Source organism: Mchenga conophoros, linkage group LG18 (genome assembly GCF_057382185.1).
Source record: "Mchenga conophoros isolate Kocher_MC1m ecotype Shallow Benthic linkage group LG18, M_conophoros_male_GT1.1, whole genome shotgun sequence".
Classification (NCBI taxonomy): domain Eukaryota; kingdom Metazoa; phylum Chordata; class Actinopteri; order Cichliformes; family Cichlidae; genus Mchenga; species Mchenga conophoros.
Window position 1 is genome coordinate 7,876,191 of NC_140543.1, and position 25,306 is coordinate 7,901,496.

The window sequence follows — 25,306 nt, forward strand, 5'->3', positions numbered from 1 at the left end:
GTACATCCAGCTTATGCACATATGCATTTATTTACCAGGATATTTCTGCGTGTCCGTTTGCCAACACGTCCTATGTATATGCACACGCGTGTGTGTTGCCAACATGTCGAAGCAGTGAGACTTCACAGAGAGCGTGGTGGATGAATAAAATTCGAGCGCTGGGAGTCTCGTCAATCTTTGCTTCACATGCAGAGCTGGAGGCATGGCCTGAGGCTGTCCAAGTGTCTGGCTATTTATAAAAATAGAGTCCGTGACACTGAGAAAACAAGAGGAGGAAAACAACAATTTAATACACTTGTTCTCAAAGAGACTGGTCTGAGCTCGAAGCCCCATAGGCTCAGTATAGATTAACGCATCATAACCAGCCGTCAATCAAATATTACTTAAAATCTAATAACACCTAATTACTATAGGATAAGACCTATAGCTCATTTGACATTTAGCGACATATGTGATCAGATAAATCTTTATTTACTCTCCCTCCCGTGTCCCCGTCAATCCGATATCAATCTCAAATGTTTGCTTTTGCATAAATCACAGGCTCCACCATTTCCGATCTTTCCTCCATCCCCATAGAAACGCAGTGAACTCCAACCAGCCAACTTCCACATCACCGCTGGCACCCGAAGGGATCGAGACCTTCCAGGAGTTCAATTATCAGCCTGAATATGCAATGAGCTGCGGTGTGATTTGTCCACGTTCCCTCAGTACGGCGAATCCCATCGGCTATTACCGAGGCATTTCACCCCGGCCCCTCAGTCACCCGATTCATTAACTACCTCATTTAAAGTCAAGAGCAGCTGCATGCCGGCAGTCACAGCACCATATGGCGACCTTCGAAATGAGTCGCTCTCCGTAGTTGATTTGTTTTATCCATGTGAAGTTTTCATTAGTTTGCCATCGTTCAAACGGTTTAATCTGTTCAGCAAATGACTTTCTTCATTTGTAGTGCAAGAAAGGCATCCAGAAAAATTAAGACGTGTTAGCAGTAAAACTGGTAGAAACTTTTATTGGCATACTAACATTTTTTTCTACAGGAGGAGTTATTTAAAAAGGAAATGTCTATGATTTTCTTACCTTTCTACAAGAGCTATTATGGTGTCTTGCTTAAGGGTTTTGAATTTTGCCTTATTTCCAGTGTGAACTTATTGTATTACTCTACACTTCGCAGGCCTGTGCTGTATTTTTACTTGCGTGCATTTATTGGAAAGTTATAGGTTTCTGTGCTAAATAACGTCTTGCATTCACAACACAAGATCGAGTTCAGGGCTGCTGCAAGGGTTTATTTATTTGTTCCTTTTTCATAAACAGACTTGTCTTGTCTAAATGACCCCGGTGAATCCCTAACAAGAAAGAAAAAGCAGTTTGATCGATGAGCTAAAGGTGATTCAGGATGTGAACATGTTTCTAGTCTTGCACAAAGAGCCTTCTTTTCTGTAATCTGCCTCATGACACTTTTGCCAGCATCCTAATATTACCACCATATGTATGCTCTCATAAACTGAAGTTTTCTGTTACATCCCTATCTATTCGGCAGTGTTTATAGCAGCACAACCATTCACTGAAGTGAAAGGGATCATTGGGCAAAGACCTTCTGCCAAACTCAAATTCCAGCCAAGCTAGTCATAGTCATTGATTGGAGTCATTTGGTCCCAGTATTGAGTCAAGTTTGATAGTGTCATTTCCTGATATGTGTTAACATTTATGACTGTTATCATTAGAGCTGTCATCACCTTCAGAAAGAAATGCAAAAACCATACAGAAAACATCAGTACATCCAGTGATCCAACGGACAAAAGACACACGTGCACACACCTTCTCAGGCAGTAGATGTGTGCAAAAGGGTAACGGGGCATGCAAATGGTCTATTTGTCCAGCAAGAAAGACTGTCATCATGGGTCTTAAGGGAAATGTCAAGATGCTAGGAAGCTAATCTTCCCCAGCGGGGGATCGCCAGCTCGGTAACAGCCTGTGGCTCAACAGCCGAATGGAAATCCATCCTCATTTATCCTTGTTACCGCATTGGTAGCATTAGCATGGATCGCCACCCCTGTGTCCAGCCATTACTATTGAACAAATGTTAGCGATGCTAGGTCCCTTCAGAATCATTCTCTCACTTTTGAGTAAGACTTAACTTCTAGCACTTCACTCTGTCCCCGTTAAAAAGGATTATTTGTTCTTTGTTAACCTTTATAAAAACACTTCACAGGTGATTCAAACAAAGGAAGGAGTTAGTCTTTGATGTAACATCAGCTTCCTCTTCATTCAGGAGACACCAGGGAGCCCACTGGGACCCCAGCAGATTTTAAACACCTCCCTAGATGACCACGAGCGCCGAATCTCCCACTCGCTGTATGGTGGCCTGGAGGGCCTCGATGACAACTTGATGCCCCGGCAAGGCATGCTGCCACGCACGATAGGTGAGTTCCAGCGTAACGAATTAATTTTGACCTTTTTTTTTGTACTCATTCATTGGCAACTGGTTCTAACATTTCCTGCCTTGTTGTAGTTTATGGCCATTTGCAGGTGCAATGTGATTCCCTGTTTCTTCTGCTTAAGGATGTTTATAGGGTCACAACTGCAGCATTTTACAGCAATTACAGCATTTTGTTTTGTGTGTTCTCTAAGCTAGCCTGCCAGGTTTTGTCAGCATGAGCCAGCAGTATCATCTGGAACCAGTGGTTTTTAATGTCTCTGTCAGGCCGCAGGGGGCAGAGATGGACAAATGCCCCCTCGACAGTTTGTTGCTTGTATGTTTTCTGAAAGTGTCACGCGTGCATTGGTTCTCAAACCTGCAACTCTCCCTGTTTCTAAATAACCCTTTGCTCAAACATGCTCTGAGCTGGTTTGAAAGTGACTGCGTGCGCGTGTGTGTGCGTGTGTGTGCGTGTGTGTGCGTGTGTGTGCGTGTGTGTGCGTGCGTGTGTGTGATTAGCAAGCATATTTGTATCTGTGTGTAAGAGCTTTGTGCGCATCTGTGCAGGATTGCATTTGTGTAGCACTTGAGTGATTGATGGATGGGTGGTTATGTTCGTTAATGTCAAAGAAAGGATTCTGTGCACCAGATGGTGAAATCGCAAAGCTCGCCTGTTTTAATTTCAAGAAAGAACAAAATGACCTGACCTTCTTCCTACATCTTGTCCTTTGCAGTTGTTTATTTGCTTTGAATTCTTCAATTTCTCTTCTGCTGATTCATTGCAAATGAGCCCAAAGGGGAAAAAAAAGACACAGAAAATACTTTTAATGTAAATAAATTAACACTTTCTCTGTCACTCATAGCTTACACTTTTATATATACTGACAGTGTCAGAGTCAACCGATTTGCATAAATGGAAAACACTTTCAGATTAAGTTGCATTGATTAATGAGACAGATTTGCCTAGAGCTACTTTTTTAAAATACAAGATAAGAGTTACTTCAACTCTTCTTACTGTTTTTCTACTTAATAGGTGAAGCTCCTCCATGCTGCTACAGTGGCTGCGTTCATCCATGCTTAACAAACAGCAAGCACATAATGAGCGTACAGGGTTGGGAGTGAAAGCACGAGGCAGATTTACAGCAGTTGTCTGCTTAGCAGTGGCAAATGAGATCGCTGTCACTTTGCCGACCAGACAAACTGATGTCTGAATCTTTTGTGAAGCTCGAGTTTATCCTAATGCTTCATGAAGTTAATACATCACTTTGTGTATACAGTTCAAAATCAGCATAATCTGCAGGGGCCTCCAGAATGTACTGACCAGACGTGTTTCAACAGTTGCTGATCTTTAGTTTTGTTGGACGGGAGAAGGCTTTCTAAAGACTGCAAAGAGTCTTTTTCTCTGCCTGAAACGAAAAACAAAAAGCAGTAAAGCTGTCAAGGTTGAACTGGAGCATAGAAGAGCTTTCTGCAAACAGTGGGTGGTTAATATGGGACTTTGTTAAACTTTAAAATCGAACCTGGCAGAGGGTCTTTTACAGAAAAAAGAAAATAATACGAATAAACAGTTTTGATTTTTCGGGGGTAGCTATTAGATAGTTACAGAAGTTTCCTGCGTCTTGTTAACTAAGCAAATATTTGAGCATGCTTTGTTTGCAAGTCAGTCTATCTATGTCGAGAGCAAAAACAAAAGAGGGGGGTTTTGAACAGATATTTGTTATCCGCAGTTTGGGTATGCTGAAGCCCTGAAAAACTAGCCGTTGCACTTGGACGCCAAGTCAGTGTACGAGCTGATGGGTTCTCAGGTTGTTACCAGAGTGGCACAGTCGTTGCAGTAATACTTTAAGGATTTTTTTCCTCTTTCTTTAAGCAAGAGATTCGATCCAAACAAATGGAAACTAAACAAACAAAATAATCTTCCAGAATAAAAATCAAAGTGAAGTTTGGCCTGTTGGTGAGGATGAGATTGTTTGTTAGGTGAAATTAAAGGAAGGCTGTACTAAGAAAAAAATATAGAAATTGTTATTAATATCTGCTTTTCTACTGTCAGTCTCCCTTAAATATGATTAAATATTGTCCAAAATGTGGAGCTGCATCCAGTCACAACCTTTACAAGCGAGAGATGGATTTTGTGAAACATGATGAGGCTCAACTTAAATTGAATAATGTCACCGCAGTGCTGCTGTAGTGTTGCAGCTCATGCCCCATCAGTATTTGTGTCTCCCAACACACGTGCCACGTGCTTTTTTTGATCCTCTGTCACGTGTCTTGTTTTTGTGATTTCACTGTGAACTGACTGGGCTAAGCAGGGAATATCTGATATCAAAGCACCGAGAGTGGTCCGTTTGTCCACCAGGATCAGGCACCGCATGCTTGAAACCTCCAAGGCTGGCCTATGAGGGCTGCACACTCTATAATTGCTATGTGTCACAGACACGTGACTCTTTTCTCTGCTTATTAAACACTTAATCAGCCCAGTGGATTTTTTCCCTTGACTGTTTAAGGAGGCATTTCAGCCTCAATATATCATGTAACGTATTCTGAGTCTTCTTTTTGACACGTGGTTTTAAAATCAAGTGGGTTATAAAAGGATTTTTTTCATGTACTTGAATCACTACAGATAAGCAGTTTGGGCTTTTTAGAACAAACCACAGAGCAATCTCTGTGGTTTTGTGAAGATTGGGAGAGGTAGGGAAAGGATTAAATCCTTATATGAACTCTTGTTTAATTTGCCACTGTGGACTCGGCAAAGAGGATAAAGGTCAGCAATCTCAAACTTTAAGCTGGTAGACTCTGCTTTTCTTAGTATTTTCCTCATAAATTAACATTTTAAAGGTATTTTTTCAAATGTCTTTTGTGTTGTCTATAACTACATTTTTATAAAAATAAGATTTGATGGGGACCAGTCAAACTGGGACTCAGTTTGAACTTTATTCCTCTTCACATGAGGTTAGTATGTATATACATGTAATAAACTATAATAATTATATGATTGTTGATCTTAATCCTGTGAAAATCACCCGACAGTAATCTGTAAAGTAAAAACTGCAGTGCAAATTACCCACCTGCTTAAAGTGAGTTTTGCAAAAATCATTAGCTGAACATTTTTTGTGTCATCTGCATCTTTCTTCTCCTTCCTTCTAGGGTGAGAATTATAGAGGCTGTGCTGGCAATTATAAATAAACATTGGATGGAGGGCCGATAGTCCGGCCAAACCCATCATAAACATCAGAACTTTTCTCCCAAACAATTGATCTTTCATCCCCGTTCTTAAAGCTATTAAAACTTTTTCTAACATTCATTCCACATCGAATTCTTCCCTTTATTTATGTCTACCTATAAAATGACTGTTTTGGCCCTCAGACCAGGTTTGCTGCAGTAAATGTCAAGTTTTTGATCATGACTTGACTTTAGAAGGTTGGTTCTATAGAACCCTTCTTGTTTGGATTGGAACAGTTTCTTTAATGAAAGTAGCGCTGGTGGAATCTAATATTTGTCTTATAGAAAGATATTTTAGAGCTTTTTGACACCGTATTTGAGTGAAAGAAGACACCTCCAAGAATATGTCCAAACATGGGCGGAAAAACCCAAACTTTGGACATGGTTTCACACCACTACAACATAGGGTAACAATCGTGGCGTCTTTCTGTGTAATTTGGGTCAACCACCACTTTTAAAGTGCATGTCTGGGAGTTGGACGAGTGCTCTGGCCCGTGCTTACGTTTGTATTGATGGACCAGCTGCAGGATTTGCAACTTTAAGTTGTAGTAACTCCTGATGATTGCACGAGCTAACTTGTCACCCTTTGTACTTGAGTAAATTCCCTGTGAATTAACATAAATGTGGTGATTCGCCAACATAGGCAGCTGTGTTATGACTGATGTGAATACAGTGGAAGGGTCTGGAAAAACAGATGCACGGCTATGAGCTGCTCCATTGCTGCTAGTCAGGAGCTGTCAGGAAGAGACTAGAAGCAGGTCCCAGATGGGAACGCATGTGAACACAAAGTAGAGCTTTGCATGCTCAGCAAACCTTCTTAAGATAAATACAATTGTGTGTGTGTTTGAGTGCTGGAGGGGTCTTTCACAGTTCCTTGGAATAAGCCTGTTCTTGCGTTGTGAGGGTGCAGCTAAACATAAATCATGCATTAAGCTTTCTTAGAGGAGAACTTGGTTTCGAACATATCAGCTTGAATTTTGGACCACATGCACTCTTAGATCGCTTGCTGAAGATGCCAGGGATAAGAGAGCAGCTTAATTATTCCTTCAGGCCAATAGCTTTCAAGGCCCAGCACCCCTGGCAATAACCTCTTTGCTAATTATGCAAATACATTGAGACAAGACAAAATTAAAAGGAGGGAGGGGGGGAATGCTCCGCATGGCTTTCACCTCATGTTATCCTCCCCTCCTGCTACTTCCAGTTTCATTCAGAAAGTCTTTTGTACCCCCTCCTTCCCTCTTGCCAGTTCCATGTCCCCCTTTTTTCCTTCAAGTATTCAGCAGTTGTATACAAAAAGCATCTAATAATACTGGAGACTCACCAATGAAATGCTGCCTATTGTTCCACTGCAGCGCTGTCTAAAATTATTACAGCCGTTGGGAACAATAATTTGTGTTTATTGGTTCGATTCTCAGGTGATGTTGGGTGTGTGCTGCGTCCACATGGCACAGCCATTGTCGCTGGCTGTCGGCTGCCCTCGGGTGCTGGAACTAAAACAAAGAAGCTTTTTTTTCCCCGTCCTTATACCGAGCAACTGAGTTGACAGATTCATTGGTTTCCTACTCAGTAGCTGCCAGTTGATTGTACTGCAGTGATTCAAACTGTGACATTGATGGGATTCTCAGTGTTGCGCATTGGACTGCTTAGGGAAATGGGATTAAGTGGTTCTGTGAATGCACATGTGTGCGGACGCTTGTGTAAAATGTGTGTGGCTGTGGTCTGAGAGAAAGAAGTGGCCATGCTGTGCTGGAGGACCCGCCCGGACTCCCAGATTCACAGTGAATAACAAACATGCACAGCAGGAGGCGGGGCTGAAAGGAGGGCAAAGACACACACTAAAACCACTAGAACAGTTGTAGTTGTTCAGGGAAGGTTAAGGCCGTGCACTTTGCACACTTCTGCAGATCCAGCACAGCACATTCACACTGAGTGTGAGAGAATTCATGCTTGTACACATCTATATATCTATATATCTATATCTACACATCTATATATACATCTATATATATTCCTAGAAATGTGTGCATTTATTTCTTATTTCTGCATTTCTTATTGTCTTTTTTCTCCCACTACTTTTTTAGTCGCTACCAAGCACAAGGAGGCTGTAAATATTAACTATTTCATCATTGGCTTCTGAGCTCTCAATTTTGAAACCAGAACCATATTTAGAAGGTGGAGGGCAAAGTAATCAATTCCTGCTGCTAACCTTGATTTACAAGCAGCTTCCCATACATCACTTACAGAAAACTGCAGCACAAACATCACTGTAAGTCATATTATTCCTTTAAAATAACACTCTAAATAGGGTTTTGTGTGGCGCAAGCTTTACTGCCTTATTATGTTTCCAAAATGGGATTAAAAAGTACGTTGTGCATCAGTCAGTTCACATAAATAAGATGTCACTTTGAACATTGACCGACAACATTTTAATTGACCTCTACACACAAATTTGCATACCCTAACACACTCAAACCTCCTCATCGCTCCTTTGTTTTCTCCTTTCAGCTCATTTACATCAGGTCATTCACCCATGCTAGCTGGATGAAATGACATGCTGCGGCCCTGCGGTCCCCTTGGTGCCTGGTTAAGAGAAGCAAACAGCAGGCCTGGCTTAGACCTCCTGGTCTCTGACAAACAAACTCCTCCCTAAGCTCAGTACACAAGGCTTTTATGAAGCATTGAAGATACCCTTTTTGATGCCAGTTTCAAAATACAGATTAAAGACAAAGTCATCTGCTGCATATCAATGAGAGTTTTTAAGCTGTGCTTTTCAGAGGCGGAGAAAGGAGACTATTTAATTTTTTTTTTTCTGCTTCAACACAGACTTTTTTTAATCTTTATTTGTGAGGGCACAGCTTGAATTAATCATAGTGTTTTGACATAAGAGCACCATTGTGCCTGCTGCCAGACTCCTCTTGGTATAAGCTGATTAGCCAGAAGCCGTTTCACTCACCGTTTTTAAACTTCAAAATATGTTCTGTGGTTTCAAAAGTTACCCATGTTTCATTGTATTTTGTTGTCCCTTTCCAATTAAACTGTGACTGCAGTCTCACGCTTAATACAGTAGTTGTCTTCTGTCACAAATAAATGAATTCCTGAGGGTTTCTCCAGTCAGCGTGCTCCTTTTTTCAGTTTTCATGATTTTCACCTTGGCGCCAATATAAATCGCGGATGCTGTTTTCTATGTAGGGATTATTCCAATAAAATAAAATCGCTGATGAGACATAGTGTCTTCTCAACTCTCAGGTTCTCCATATTGATAAATCGCTGCAGCACTGACTGATTAGGAAGTGTGGCTCAAATGTTCTCTCTGGAAATAACTCCTGATTTACGCTCAAGCACACTGACGGGGATGCTGTGTGGTTTGTACAGTAGACGGCGGCTGAGTACCAATTCATTTGTTGAGATGTGCACTTGTCTCATACATCTTACTGAACTGTAAGAAGAAGCAAGACTCTAATTTGAGTCGTGTCAATAAAACATATTGTTCTTCATTAGTGAAAGTCATGAGAAATGAAACCAGTCAGAAAGAAGCGGTATAAATGTAAACTAACTGATTTTGTTAGATTGCTTTACTCTGTCACACCGAGCTGTAAGACTTTGTGTTCTGGCGTGTTGATTCTCCGTCCTTTTCTCTCTTATTATTGACTTGAGAAATGCTGCTGTTGCTCTGAGTCTCAAGGACTAACATAACAACTTGGCTTTAACCTTTTCATTTTTTCTACATGTATATTTATGTCTTTGTCAGAGTGGAGATATACAAGTCTTCTTTGTGAAGTTGGGAACACAGAAAACTTTGGATCTGAAGGACCAAAACACATAAACACAGCGATGAAAACATAAGAATAATGAAAAGTATATTTTTGTCCCCTGCAGGAAACTATCAGCTCTCACCGACCGTCAACATGCCGCAGGACGACACTGTGATCATAGAAGATGACCGGCCGCCACTTCTTCCACCCCACCTTTCCGACCAGTCGTCCTCGAGCTCGCACGATGATGTCGGCTTCGCAGCTGATGTGACTCCACCGTGGACCAAAGAGCTGCCCAATCAGAATCACAGGTAGGCGGAAACTGTTGTTTCTGGTTAGCGTACAGTTTAACACGTTTTCCACAGAGCTACTGTGCCTAAATCTAACAAAACGGCATATAATATCTGAAAATAAGGTTTCTTGGAGAAAAACTTCATATGCAACAGGTTGTTTGTTTTTACAGCTACTTGAGACCTCGCAGTCATGCGGTATCAGGCACTAGATGTTAGCAGCGGGCTCTTTAAGCTCTGTAAACTGTGAGATGGTTCCTGTTCGTTCGATGCTCTGAACACTCGTTCTGGAAGCTGTTCCTTAAAATTTTACATTATAGCCCAGAGCATCATGTTGCCTCAGTAGCTGGCCTTTTCCCACAGTGCACCCCGATGCAACTTGTGTCTGACAAGAGCAACAGAAAACATTATTGTTCTAACAGATTGCTGCCATTACTTATTTAATGATTTGCCATTCGAAGGGCTGCACTGTACTGAGACCTTCCTGTCTTATTCAGCATGAACTTTTTCAGCAGTTTATTCTGGAGTAGCTCTTCTGTAGCATCAGACTACACAAGCCAGTCTTTGCTAACCAAAACACTGTCACATGTGCGGCTCCTTGGACCACTTCTGTTGGGCCCAGTTGTCGAGTCTGACCTTTGTCAGAGTCCCTTAAATCCTTATGATTGCTCATTTCCCTGTTGGCTCAACTTCAAGCACTAACTGTTCACTTGCTGTCTAGTACAGTATATCTCACCCTTTTGTGAGGTGATAATCAGTGTTTTGTCTGTCAGGTGTTTCAGTGTTGTGGATTATCGGTGTGCAGATTGTTTGTTTTTTCCAGCTGATTGCTCTTTGATTGTAAGCAGCGTTTCCTGGAGCAGCTACTTTTCTTTTTTCCCCCTACTATCCTCTCAGTCTGATGTCCTTTTCTGCCACAGTGATGATAAGGACATCTTGAGTGTGTCAGTGTGAGAAAGATTAACAGATATTTTTCTCTGTCTGTTTTTGTCTGTTAAGTTTTTCTTCCATTCTACTGCTGCCTTTATCTCCTCTTTTGCTTTCTTCCATCCAGATAACTCCTTGTCTCCTGCTGTCAGCCTTTCTGCCCTCTCAGTTCTGCTGTTTTTATTTTAGTTCTCACCGTCGTGCTGTCTTCACCAACCCTGTTTCTCTCATTGCCCCAATCTATATTCCACTAGTTCCAGTTGCTCAGCTCCCATACCTTCTTCTTGATTTTTGCCCCGTCCCTCCCCGATGCCCTTCATGTTCATGTTTGAAGGCCTCGAGTTCAAAGAGGACAGCTTCTTTGAATCCTTCTTAACTTATACCATGTTCAGCTTTCTTCTTCCCACTTTTCTTTCTTTCTTTTCTGCTTGTAGAATGTGTTTACTTTCATTTTACATTCCTTTTATATAAAAAAAATTATGACAACTATTTCAAAACATTCCTGTTTTTGGAGTAATTAAATCCATTGAAATGATTTTTAACACATATTTGTCTGTGAGGTTTTCCGTGTGTGAGATCAGGTCCAGCTCATCTTAACCTGTCGCACTCTCCATCCAGCTCTGCGGCTCCAGATGAAAATCATCCAGATGGTGCTTTCCAGAGGGAAGGTTTTGGACGCCAGAGCATGTCAGAGAAGCGCACCAAGCAATTTGGAGACGCCTCTCAACTTGAAATCATCAAGACACGCAAGTCCAAGAGCATGGATTTAGGTAGAGTGTTTAAAAACTTTCTGCTTCTCTCCATCACTCAACTTCGACTTAAGAATTCAAGGATTTTCCAGATGCTACAATAATGCCTTTCATATAGACTAAAGCCGTTTGTACACCCTCCTCTTTCATATTCATATAGTGCTAATACTTTTTAAAACATAGTCGGCGTGTTGCATCAATCATCTTTGACTCAGAATATCCCGATGAAAGCTTTTTAATCCCATTCACATTAAAATCCAGGTTATGCTTATAAAGTAATTGTGTTTAGACGTCCTAAAGTTTAGAAATAACCAGTTTAATACCCATTGATACATAAAGTAAAAGCAAATAATCCATGAGGACCCACTATTGTTAATTCTAAAAGAAAATGTGAACAAATTAATAGTAAAGGCATATACAACATGAGTGCTATACCCATGCTTTGTTTGTTGGTGAAGAAAAAGTTGCATATGGCTTATGAAACTTTTTGGTAAAGTCAGTGTTTAAAAGTAATTTTTATCAGTTCAGTAAACCTAGTTAACTAGTTTAACTGGATTTCATTTAACCTTGAGTGCATATCTTTGCATGCTCCTCGCGTTTCACACATGTACCTCGTATTTAAATGTATTCCACCCCCTTTGCCTCTTGGTTTGAAAACACACTCTGCATCTCTCGCCAAAGTCAAGAACTTCACTGTGTTGATTCACCTTGAAATGGCTTCGAACAGTCGCTGATTGCTTTGGCTGCACCAGTCTCTCTGCTCGCACTCTCTATAATCATATCTAATCTTCCCGACCAGATTGCTGCTGTGTGCCATGTTGATATCACAACAAGTCTGATTGCTATCCTCAAACCCTCTTTTCATTTCCCATCTCCCCCCACACCGACCCCACCCCCCTGGTCTCGCATGGCTTCCGATCCTAATTGAGATGAGGCTCGTTCTGATGTTTGCAGCGCTACCTGTATGTTGCATGTGGAATGTCGTGAGCACTAACTGAACCCCAAATGTTTGTATCCCTTCTCTCTTTCCCCCCCTTCCTTTAACAGTAGCCGACGAGATTAACCTCACACCTCATCCTGAGACCTACACAGGTAAGGAACGGTGCACTGAAAGGTTGATTTAAAAGCCAAAAAACAAGAACATCTTCATCATATTTTCATTCTTGAGCTGCATCTCAGAAGTGTGGTACTGAAGGGTACAGGTGATACCGTATTTTTCAGACCATTATAAGGCGCACTGTCGATGAACGGGTCTGTTTTCACACATAAGGCGCATTAAGTTAAACAAAACAGTCAGATAAGTCAAACTTTAATCAGCTCATTCTTCTTGCTTCCTCCACTTCTGTACCATTGATTCATTAATGTGGAATTCTCTAGCAGCTGCTCTATTCCCATATTGTTGCAGTATATTAATGACTAACCTCATATTGTGGATGGATTATCTCAATTTGTTCTCCTGACTGAAGTTTAGTCCGTTTCAAACATCCTGCCGTGGGACTGCATTTTTCCCTAACCAGCCGGGACCCTCTTAGCGTTCATCCTCCAGCTTCACTGTGTTTATGTTATGCTAACATAGCTGCGTTGCTAGCGATCATGTAGCACATCACTATATACCAGCTAGTCCAACTTCAGTAACCCAACAAATCATCATCATCAACATCATCATCATCATCATTTATTTATATAGCACTTTAAAAACACACCTGGTAGACCAAAGTGCTGTACAATACAAATATAAATATAGTAATAAGATAGCAGAAACCAGACATGGCAATAAAATTAATAAAACATGTCAGTTACCCACAGAGTTAAAAGCCAGCGAGTAAAAATAGGTTTTTAATAAGGACTTAAAAACTGGCACTGATGTAGCCTGTCTATTATGGAGAGGAAGGTTATTCCAAAGCTTCGGCGCTGCAACAGAGAACACTCGGTTTCCTCTAAGTTTCAGCCGTGACTTTGGGACCAAAAGCAGCAACTGCTCAGCTGACCGAAGGGAACGAGTGGGGACATGGGGCTTCAACAAGTCAGACAAATAAACAAGTGCCAGACCCCTTAGAGATTTAAAAACCAATAAAAGGACTTTAAAACGGATCCTAAATTCAATTGGAAGCCAGTGTAGAGAGGCCAAAATCGAGTGATGTGATCAAATTTCCTTCTAAAAATTGCACTAGTTGCAAGCGTGACAAAGTGCCCTGCCCAACCAATATTAAAAGAGAATTGCAATAATCTAAACGTGAAGTAATAAAGACATGAATAACACTTTCCAAGTCACAATTGGAAAGAAAGCACTTAACCTTCGTTAAACGTCTGAGGTGATAGGATGCTGATTTTACCACCCTGTTTATGTGGTCATCAAAGGTAAGTGCAGAATCAGTTTTTACTCCGAGATTTGTGATCGAACTCTTTAGTTGGGAAGTCAAAGCTGCAAGATCAACATCTTGAGTGTGAGAAAAACGATTTGGGCCAAATAAAATCGCTTCTGTCTTCCGATCATTAAAATTTAAACGTTTTTTGCCATCCATGCTTTGACATCACTAAGGCAGTCAAGCAGAGGTCGACTTGGGAGACTATCAGAATGACTAAAAGGTAAATAAAGCTGGCAGTCATCTGCATATAGATGGAATGACACTTTGTTTTCGGAAAATCACGCCAAGAGGCAAAAGGTACAGTGAAAACAATAATGGCCCAAGAATAGATCCCTGTGGCACACCCCAAAGCAGAGGGGCCACAGAGGATGAAGCCGACCCCAACTTAACACAAAAGGTCCTATTTAAGAGAGGACTTTAACCACAAAAGTGCCGAACCAGAAATCCCCACACAGTGCTGTAAGCGAAAGATCAGCAAATCGTGATCCGCTGTGTCGAATGCAGCGGTCATGTCCAACAAGACCAGCACCGCATATTTACCACAGTCTGTCGCTATCAGGATGTCATTCATAACTTTTACGAGGGCTGTCTCCGTACTGTGAAATGGCTTAAAGCCGGACTGAAAGATTTCTGACAATTTAGAGTCATTCAAGTAATCCATCAACTGAGTATAAACAATCCTTTCCAGAATCTTACGAAAGGGAAGGTTAGAGGTGGGTCTAAAATTTGATATGACTAAGCCAGGTTTCTTAAGTAAAGGATGTATGACTGCATGCTTAGTTAGCGTATTGTCTGTCTTGTCTTAATGTTGGTTTAAAATGGAGCACTGTAACAAAAAATAATTTCCCCCAGGGATCAATAAAGTATTCTGATTCTGATTCTGATTCTGATGCTTAAATTCCCTAGGTACTTGACCAAACAAAAGACTAGTATTAATGTTCAGAATGTGTGGTCCGATGGTAGGAAATACCTTTTTAAGAAAACTGGGAGGAACAACGTCATTTGGAGAGCCACACGGTTTAGCATTCACTGCTGTTTAGTTTTGTCTTCATTTATGTTTGAAGTGATAGCAGAACTGTACGTTTAATTTTTTCAGAAATCTCTCAGTCAGAACATGGTATATCATGTTTAGGTAACTTCCCGCTAACATCTAACTCTGTTAAATTGAATAAATTCTGTTTTCATGGATGCCTGGATGTTAAACTTAATTGTTACATCTGGTAAAGCAGCAAGGCTGATCATTTTATTAAAGATGAAAGAATTTAGACAGTTTTTAAATCTCAGTGATGCCGCAGTGTTCGTTTGACTTTGGGACCTGAAGCGGATGGAGTTTTTTGACAGATGTTTGAGCGCCATGTACCACATAAAATCGGTTGGAGGTCTGTAAGCACAACCAGAATCCATACATAAGGCGCACCGGATTATAAAGCGCACTGTTGATTTTTGAGAAAATTAAAGGATTTTAAGTGCGCCTTATAGTGCGTAAAATACGGTATTTGGTTTATACGTCATATGAGGCAGTTGTGTTTAATCTTATAAATGTCCTCAAGATGGATTTTTAGATATAAGTTACTCACATAGTAATGTGTGCTTTCTGGGGAATAGGCTTTCCAAAACTGGAGGAAAAAGAAGAAGTGTCTTCATTTGTTATAACAAAAGTTCAAGTTAATGTCCTCCAGCAACAAAGAAGTTTACTCAACTCTGTTAGAAACCAGCTTAGGCCCCACTGATCCAAGTCCTGCATATCATCTTCCCCTTTACTTTTTCTTTTATAAAACAGATCGCAGATTAATTTAGCAACACATTATTCAACCTTCTTGCAAACGATTTAACTGCAGATTAGAGTTGGTTTTATAACTACACCCTTTTTCTTTCTTTTTTTTTTTTTTTTTGTACCAGAGAGATCGATTCATAACAGGTACAAGGCAGGAATTGCACAGGAGCTACAATGACAGCCATTAAATTAAACATTGATCTACAAACATAGATTATGCAGCTTGCTTGCAGGGTTCGTTTTTAAAGTTTACCCACTGCTCGAGTCTTTATGCATTTGTGTAGTGTTCCCCGTGTTTAGTGTTTGGCTCGATCGCTGGCAAGACAAATTTGTCAGTTTGCAAAGTGAAGACCCGTAGCCCTCGCTGCACTTTAAGGTCACTGCTGAACACGGTTGTGAAAGCAGTCGGGTGACTGCAGATTAGATTTTCTCCCGTTTTGCCTCAAATGCCGCTGTTGCGCTAATTATTTTGTGAGCGCGTGGCAGTAGAGGGAGCAGAGAGAAAGCGCTCTGTCCTTGGTTAAGGCAGTGAGCTGACAGCGAGTCATCAGTCACTGTCAAGTCTTGTGTATTTTCGCTGTCGCTTCAACTGAATAAAAGGGTCTGCCTCTCAAATTGGTGACATGGACGGAAGGAAGATGTGTTGTCATTCTTTTATGCAACCTCTTGTTTTTTTAACAGCATGTGGGTAACAGTGATTTTGTTCCCAACTTTTAATCATGTTGTGATGGCCTGAGTCAGCGAGGATTAGGGCTGAACGATATATCGCATTTGCGATAATATCGCGACATGATCAAGTGCAATTTTCTAACCGCAAAGGCTGCGATTATACTCTGGACATGTCCAAATTCATGGGCTGCATCCTCCTGAGGCCGCATTTGTAGACCGATTACGACACAGCGACGTGCCGAAGGCTGTCCAAATTACTACCATATCCCAGAATTCATAGCGCGGCCCAGCCAAACTCCAGTTTCCAGCAATGGCGGCCGCTACTAAGTTTTAAAATTACTCATACTAATCTTTCTGGGTCACAAAATAAACTTTTAACATATTTTCAGGCGAGAAAGTAGTTGTGTAAACATCAAATATCTGCTCGGTTTATCAAGATATCCCATATTTGCAAAAGTGCTTCGACGTTTTCAGAGGCGTCTGCTACCCACCAGCTCGACAGCTAGCCGGGAGCTCGAGGGTTACTGATGCGGCCGAGAACGGCACAACTCCCGGCACATCATTTTCAGATCACCGCGGAGTTTCGCTGCTCGGGTTAAACGTAATATATAAGTCACTTAGACAACCTAAAAATGTTATTGTTGGGCTTTTTTCAGTGTTTTGTTTGTTCGTGAGTAAATCGGTTTGGCTGAGATTAAAGTTATTAGATTAGATAAAATAAAACTTTATTAATCCCCCGGGTGGGTTCCTCCTTGGTTTTCACACAGCTGACTAAACGTCAAACAGAAAACTTATTAAACAGAAGTATGAGACAGTCGAGAATTTACACCAGTGTCTGGTTATATTTTAGATAGCAAGAAGCAGACGGCCGAGTTTATTAAACTCCACCGAGACAGCGGTGACGCTAATCAGAACTAGACCGTCCAATTTCACGCCTTTAAATTTTAAAGGCGTGTTTGTGTGTGTGTTTATACAATTGCTATTATGTTTGCACTTTATGTGTAATGTTACTGACTGCAGAGATCAGTAAGATGTGTGTATTTTTTATTTATTAGTTTTATTTATTTAATATTATTTTTTAATTGAATGACTGTCTAGTAGTTCACAGATGTCGAAAAACTGAGTGTGGTAAAGCCACTGATTTTTTTTATGTATATTTCTGCAATCTGCACATTGTACTGACTTTCATTTTAATGTTTACACCAGGGTTCCTTGTCAGCACTTTATGCTCAGATGTTTGTAAGCTAAAAATAAACTATTGTGTATGTTCAAATATACTGTTGTGATTGAAGAAGTTAAATAAAAATGTCAGTCATCAATTCATGCATCACCTCATGTCATCATAACAGAGGTCTGTCTTCCAGGAAAGAACAGTTTAAAATTAATGTAATATAGTATTGGCCATACTATATGATGTATTTCTTGTCTTTGTTTAATAATACAGAAGACAAAGACCTTAAAAAATAATCGCATATCGCATCGCAATCGCAATATTGGGGCAAAAAATCGCAATTAGATTATTTTCCATAATCGTTCAGCCCTAGCGAGGATGGGAGTGCTGCATATTTTATAAGCCGTGTCTGCCAAATGGTGGCAACAGATGAGTCAACTGTACTTGTTGCATAATCTGATAACAGCCAGAAAAGTAACAACTTGGCATCACATCTTAAAATCCATCAAGCTCTCATGCCTAAAATGACAAAATACATTATTCTTAATAGTTTAATAACAGGTTTCTTTAAGTCGCACATATAACTGTTTGATTATGGTTGGGGGGAAACATCAACGTCAAGCTAAAACACTGGTTGATTGAAGCAGGAGGGCTTTAATGTCAGAGTTAGATGCTTTGTACGCACAACTGTCTGTCTCCGCTTCCTAAATGACAGCCAATGCAGCAGAGACCACAAACAGTCAAGACACAGGCTGTTTGAAGCATAGAGAAGGATGCTGTGTAAATGTAAACGTTCAAATCCAGATGTAAGCTCGTTTCGGCAAATGACTTCAGATGACTCCAGAAGAATGCTAGTAGTGACCGATAGTATCCCTTCTTTTAAAAATCCCTTGGATCTGAAAACAGTTTACCATGAAACTGGTTATGTGGTTACGGTTTAATTACCGTTGGCTTATCTTTTTCCTTTTCACTGAAATTTTGAGAGTCTAATTTCAAAGACTAAATGTGCTGAAATGACTATAATCTAATTGTTATTTGGTGTGAAATTCATGAAAAATAAAGTGTTTTTAAAGGCTGGAATCAGATTCCCTTTCCATTCCCCGATTGGTTTGACTAATAGATTCCACCCTGTTTTTTTCTTTAAGTGCTCAGTGTTTATTTTTAGCTTGTTGGCCTCTGGTGTCACTTTACCGACTTTTTTTTCTTTTCCCAATATTTGAACTCTCCACTAAGTACAAGCGATCCATGGTCCATTTAGCAAAGTCAAAACACGACCATCCTGCTGAAACCAAAGACTCTGACAGCTCCGAGAGGGGATACAGCGGCCCTCCTCTCCTAAGCTGTGATTGACTGAGATGTTTGTTGGCACGGGCCACTGCCACATGTTGGACGAGGACACTCCATTGACGGAGGACAATACTGGACTGTTGGCAGTCTCTGAAACTGCATCCAGATTTCTTGCAGGTCTAAATCTGTGAGAAAGTGACCCCTGCGTGATCTCTGTAAAGTTCACACTTCAAGCTCATTTATATGAATTTTGGGAGGTAGGAAAGGTTTCCCAGAGTGAACTATGGGCTATTTTTGAAACATGAGTCAGTGTTTTTGTTGGGGAGTGGGCCTAAACTGTTGTCTCAATATCGTAACACTGACAAAAAAACCTCTTGCAAAAGAAAAAGCTGGTAACTAAAAACCTGACATGACTGCTGCCTCAATCAACCATTATGCCACCAACTGGGCTCGTGTGGCAATATAATTACAACAGTATAAATGGAAATATAACGATTATCTTAATCTCACTAGTTGCCAGCATGTGAGCAGTCCTCTGTATGACCTGTATGCTTTTTGAGTTACTAACTGAATAAGACGAAATGTCCTCACCAAGTTACTTAAAAGTCAAGTCTTATATAAAGCAAAAGTTTTTTTTTCACGTTTGTGACTAAATGCCATTTGTCAGATCTCCAACTCAGTGTAAACTATTCTTTCTTTTTTTGAAGACTGCCGCTGAAGTGTGACTTTTGTGAATGGCACTGGGCAAAGCCTTTAAATAATGTGGCTGCACAGCGTGAAAAGCCTATCAGGCCGGCTCTCAGTAAGACGTTAAGGGAACAGGACAGGCTGATGAGAATGAATGGGAGGCTGCTAACCCACAAGCTTGTTCATTCTGCATGTATTCAATTTTCCAGCTCTGTCCCCCCCCCCCCCCCCCCCAACTCTCTCTCTCTCTGTCTACAGTTTTTTATTTTGGGTTTTTTTTTTTTTTTTTTTTTTTTTTTGGGTCAGTCTCAATGTGAGTAAGCTGCCTGGCAAATATTTTTTGCTTGTTTCCAGACTTGGCGTTTGTGAATATACGACAGCGCTGGCAGGTCATTTTAATATATTACAATACATTTTGCCCAAATTGATTTTGTTTAAAGAATGCCAGCAACATTCTGCCTATAAATAACAATCGAAATCTTTGCAGAAGCTTAATGTGACTAAAATAGGTTGAAAGTAATCTCATTCATATATTTGAATGTTTGAAAGAAGGCCCGGTCATATGCTACAATGTACAGATTCAGTGCTCTGCTTACTGTTACATGTTGACTCGTCTCACTGCTCTATTTTCGTCATGTCTTTGGCTTTTATTTGTATGTCACTTCCTACTACTCCAAACTTTGTGCTATTCTTTTGTAGCCTATCGTTTTCATTCAGCCTCCCGTGCCGTGACAGCTCGTGCTATTCTGTTAGGATTTGTGTATTTTGCAGCCTCCTCATACACTCTGAAGTGACACCACCCAGGAGATTAGGGGCTATTTCATTTACCTCCCAACCTCCTCACCTTATCTTTTTTCCACATTTATTATTCACCGTACATGTACTGAGCCTGTGAAAGGTGCCATATGGGAGCAAAAATTATACCTGCACCACTGTCTGAATAGTCTTAGTTTAATTAAACTGTCATGTTTCTCCAATTTTGCTGATGGTTATTTTCATTTAGAGCCACATCTCGTAATGAAATTTGTACTCGATCAGTGGCGTTGTCGCACGTGCACACAGGAGAAGCTGCGCACACAATCGATAAGCCTCCCGTCTTAGTGAAACGAGCATGCCAGGTTTGATTACGATGCATTGTTGTTAGAGGTTATTGCTTATTGTCCCTTAGGAGACCGCTCATCTTCAGGTAAACCAGGTGTTTTAGTCACGCTTCAGTAAAGTAGTAGTTGGACTAATGAATTATTAACCAATTATTACCAAAAGATCAAGAGCTATACTAAAATGTTCATGTTTTATGATGTTTTTATGATAATATGACATCAGCCTATTATACTGTCAGGGTGTCATATTTAAAACACTGTTATTCAGCTAAAGCTCACATGACTACAAACAGTTTTTTGTGTTTTTTCCTTGGAGTAAGCCCGTCTTTTGTTGGCGTTAACAAGAAATTAAGCCTTTAATCACACATTGTGGAAAAAGAGACTTAACAGTAGACACGTAACATCAGCTGTCTGTGTATGGTGTTCCTGCAGCCTCTGCATTTCCTCGTCATCATCATACACACACGTGTGTGCGCTGAGGATGCTGCTGTAGAAGCGTTCACCTTGAGGGAATGGTGAAGCTGGCTGGAACAAATCCCAGACTGCGAAAAATAAATAAATAAATAACTCACGTACTATACACAACAGTACTGCGGCTACATAAAATCAAAGCGGACACACTGGGGAAGAGTCTGAGGTCATAGTTGGACAGCTTTAGTGTGCTGCTGTTGTTAAACATGTGTGACGTTGCTGAGTCAGTGTTTACGGTGGGAAAAACGAACACGCCCATCCTCTACGTCCGTCCTCTGAAGTCATCCTCTCACATAACTCCTGTTTTTGTTTCATATCCTTTGCATCATCATTCGCCATCCGTTGTCCTTCAGCATATTTTAAACACAGTTGTCTACTCTTTAAATTTTCCACAACAACTCTGTTACCTTATCTTCTAAAAAAGATTGCCTGGTCAGCAGGATCAGAGGAAACAAGGCAGCATTAGTGACAAAATCCATTCATGATTGAAGCAAAACAGGACTCATGACTCCTACGTCTAACATAAAAGACATGATGTGGTTGCACATTAGAACAAAAGCCAGCAGCTCACACTCAGCCCTTGTTTGTTAGTTTGAAATCAGCGTTCAAGTTTCCAACTGTTCTGATTACTGTGACCATGCAGTCAAAGTTAATTATAGCATCAGCTCTATGTAGCCACAGTAGCTGCTTAATGTACCACCTCTAATTCCATATTGTTGCAGGGACATTGCCATCAAAAGTAATCCTCTGGGTCATCAGTTCCTCTGATGGCAGGAGTCCACGAACAGTCTTGTGATCACTCCTAAAGCGATAACGTAGCGAGCTGTTTTTTGCTCATGGCTAAAATGTTTTTAGATAGTGGGAGACTGTGAGTCAGCTGCTTGTTGTTTTGAAAGTGTCAAAAAAGCTGCTATGCAGGCCTTATACAGATGTGGTACACATGGATAAGTAAAGGATGATGAGAGCTACACTACAAATAGGGCTGCCACAAACGATTATTTTGATAGTCGACTAGTCACAGATTATTTTTGCGATTAGTCGACTAATCAGATCATGCATCCATTGGACGTAAAACGGATGCTTATTGCACCAGCATGCATCTGCTCTTATATAACTATCATTAGCCTACAGCTTTAAGTGTTTAAGGTATGTGCTAACTAAAAATAAGATGGTAGTTTATTAAATTTTAATGAATTGTGCAGATTGTTTTGGTGAAGTTTAATAAACTCAGCCGATTTACTCAGGAACAAATAAAATACTGAAAAAAGCCAAACAATAACATTTTTAAGTTATCTAAGTGACTTATATATGTTTAACCTGAGTAGCGAAAGACAGCGGTGGGTTTGAAAACGATTTGCCGGGAGTCCGGTGTTCTCACGGGCTCTAGTGATCCTTGCCCCGGCTAGCTATCGAGCTAGTGGGTAACAGACGTCTCCGAAAACGTCGGAGCGCTTTTGAAAATATGTGGTGTCTTGATAAACTGAGCAGATATTTGAGGTTTACACAGCTACATTCTCGCCTGAAAACACGTCAAACGTTTATTTTGTGACCCAGAAAGAATAATAAGAGTAATATTAAAACTAACTAGCTGCCGCCATTGTTGGAAACTGAGCTGGGCTGCGCTATGAATTCTGGGACACAGCTTCTTCTTCTTCGGGGTTTAACGGCGGCTGGCATCCTTGTAGATGCAGTGCTGCCATCTTCTGTTTCAGTCCGTTATTACACTCTTAAATACTACTACTTATTCCTGCGTCTTTTGGGATCTTACAAAGCTTCAAACGACGTGTCGACTATTAAATCAGTCATCGACGATTTTGATAGTCGACGTAATCGTGACTAGTCGACTAATCGTGGCAGCCCTAACTACAAACAAGGCAACATCTTAACAATAGAGGTGACGTTAGTTTTTAAAAAACATTTTTACCTGTTGTAATAATACAGCTGGCTCCTGAAGAAAAGTTTTTCATTTGTATGAGATGTGTTGCCTGTATGCTAAACTTATATCCTCATATGTCAGCATAGAGATCCATTCTAGTGTATAGTACAATAAACGATACTATAAAGCATTAATGGGGTCGCTTGAAGGCCTCTGCTGTGGATGGAGAGGTCTTGGTCAGAGTTGTTTGTTCATTCACTCCGTACCGCTATATCCCCCATCAGGTTCTTCCACAAAAGACGTGGGGCCATCGCTGGGCCTAAAGAAGTCCAGCTCGCTCGAGAGTCTCCAGACAGCAGTAGCAGAGGTAACTCTGAACGGGGACGTCCCCTTCCACAGGCCTCGCCCTCGTATCATTAGGGGGCGGGGCTGTAACGAAAGCTTCAGAGCAGCCATCGACAAATCCTACGACCGACCGGCCGCCACGGAAGAGGATGACGAGGGCATGGAGACATGTAAGGCATCAAATGGACCATTTTAATGTGACCGTCTTTTCGCAGCATCACAGGTTTGATTCCCACAGTGACCACGCTGTCCCCCTAACCGGGCGGTTCCTTCGCCTACACTGTGTCATGTGAAATGTTATGTGGCATTGCATTGGGTTACTGAAATGATGCCGACTCGCACGAACAGCAATGATGATTCCCAGCAGGGATCATTATTGAAACGGATGAAGTGTCAGTACCTAAAATTTTGAGGTGGCTTTCATGCTTGTGCATGGGAGTGATGGCATTCTGACTAATGCTCAATATCTGGCAGCTGATATTATCACTGCTTGTGGCAATGGCATATGGGTGAGTCAGGATGTAACCTGCACTGTATCAGATATCACAGGGTCACAGTGTCACTAAGGGGCAGCTTATGTGGAGTCGACAGAGGAGCTTCCATCTTTTGGGAAATCTGTTCAAATTTTAAACTGCTATATATAAAAAAAACAGCTTTTTAATTTATAGTAAAAGTCAAAATGTCTCAAAACCTCTCAAGCATACATTACTTTTTGAGCAGTGTTAAGTCAATTTAGGTAAAGATTACACAGGGTAACCTGATAAACAATCCTCCTTCTTTGCTTTAGTCTTTTTATTCTGTGTAATCATGAACTAAACAATCCAAATATAAGAACTGAGAATGAGACAGCAGTGTACCTACTGTATCTTTAATCTGATGTGCTGATTGTCCAATGACTCATTAACGATTCAATAACCGCAGTATTGCAAAAGTATGAAGATTATGTAATTTAGGTAGCGTACCACACCATAGTGTCATAAAACTCTACAAATGTGTCGCCGTTCACCATAAATCTGTGTCTAATAGTCTCTAATGGTTTCTGTCTCGTTTTAGAGCAGAGCTCTTTAAGCACTTGTAATATGTATTTAAATTGTATTAGTCTCTTGGTGCTTAGGAGACATAATTGCGCGTTTATGACTTATAGATTTTCATTTATTAAGGTTATTGATTTTCACATGTGCTACAGTCCATCTTAAAACTTACCTGTTCAATGGTTAACACGAACGCTTTCTCCGTTCCTTTCCAATTTTCTTCCCCTGTCGTCTTCTGTTTTTATCGCTCCCTTCCTTTAGTGGAGGAGGACACTGAGGAGAGTTCACGGTCGGGGAGAGACTCTGTGTCAACAGTAGCGGACCAGACGCCGCTGTCGATTACCGAAAAGCCACTGGTCAACGGCACAAACCGCACCAAAGAGGAGAAGAAGAAGGACAAAGACAAGGGAGGGAAGGAAAAGAAGAAGCCAGAGGGAGGGAAGGAGAAGGACAAGGGAAAACCTAAGAAGGGGATGTTGAAGGGACTCGGGGACATGTTCAGGTAAAGTTTTAAAACTTTTGAAGAGAGTAACAGTAACTAACCAAAGACTTTATGGTTTCATTAAATAGCAATCAGAGCTGGAAGCAGACTAGTCCTCATTAAATTTTACAAAGTTCAGTTTAGTTTTAAAGAAATTTCTGTGCATGCAATGTCAATATTTTTAATATATGCAAACAGATTTAAGCTCGTGAGCTTATAATGCAACTAGGGTCATCTTATGGACTGAATCTGTGTATGTAGTCAGACACACACTTGCATTTTCTTTGTATTATTTTACTATTTTTACTTTTTTGTTCAACTTTGCCTGAGAACAAATTGCAAAACATAATCGCTCAGTTACGGAGGCCCTGAGAGGCCAAATGGACTGCAACTTAAGAAAACAACAGTAATAAGAAAAACGCTGCAAAAGCACACAAAACACAACGGAAATAGGAAAAAACAGATTTCCAAAAGCACAAGGGGAGTGTTTCTGGGGAGGCAATAACCTGACGGACCAGTTGCAGGAACCCAAAACTTGTTTGTTTTATCACGATTCATACAATACTGATGACGGATTTTTAAAACAACTTTATTTATCTCCAAGGGGCATTTAAGATAATAGTTAGGCTAACACACTTGCCTCTCATCTTTTCTTTCCACACAAAACCGATAGATCCTCCACTTCTTTTAAGTGT

The 25,306-nt window shown here is 40.7% G+C and overlaps 1 protein-coding gene across 10 annotated transcripts in view; it reads left to right on the plus strand.

Annotated features, from left to right (window-relative positions):
* Positions 1-25,306, plus strand: part of pard3ab (par-3 family cell polarity regulator alpha, b) — a 243,793-nt gene that overhangs the window by 143,239 nt on the left and 75,248 nt on the right. For 8 of the 10 annotated variants that reach the window (XR_014889531.1, XM_085254762.1, XM_085254766.1 and 5 more), the window contains 6 exons: positions 2,270-2,420; positions 9,512-9,698; positions 11,223-11,374; positions 12,401-12,445; positions 23,039-23,269; positions 24,392-24,632. Coding sequence is in view for 9 of the 10 variants with exons in the window: in XM_085254762.1 (XP_085110888.1) it covers positions 2,270-2,420; positions 9,512-9,698; positions 11,223-11,374; positions 12,401-12,445; positions 23,039-23,269; positions 24,392-24,632 (1,007 nt within the window). In the remaining variant the exon portion in view is untranslated. The remainder of the gene's footprint in view (positions 1-2,269; positions 2,421-9,511; positions 9,699-11,222; positions 11,375-12,400; positions 12,446-23,038; positions 23,270-24,391; positions 24,633-25,306) is intronic. The other 2 variants (XM_085254765.1, XM_085254768.1) reach the window with 1 other exon arrangement.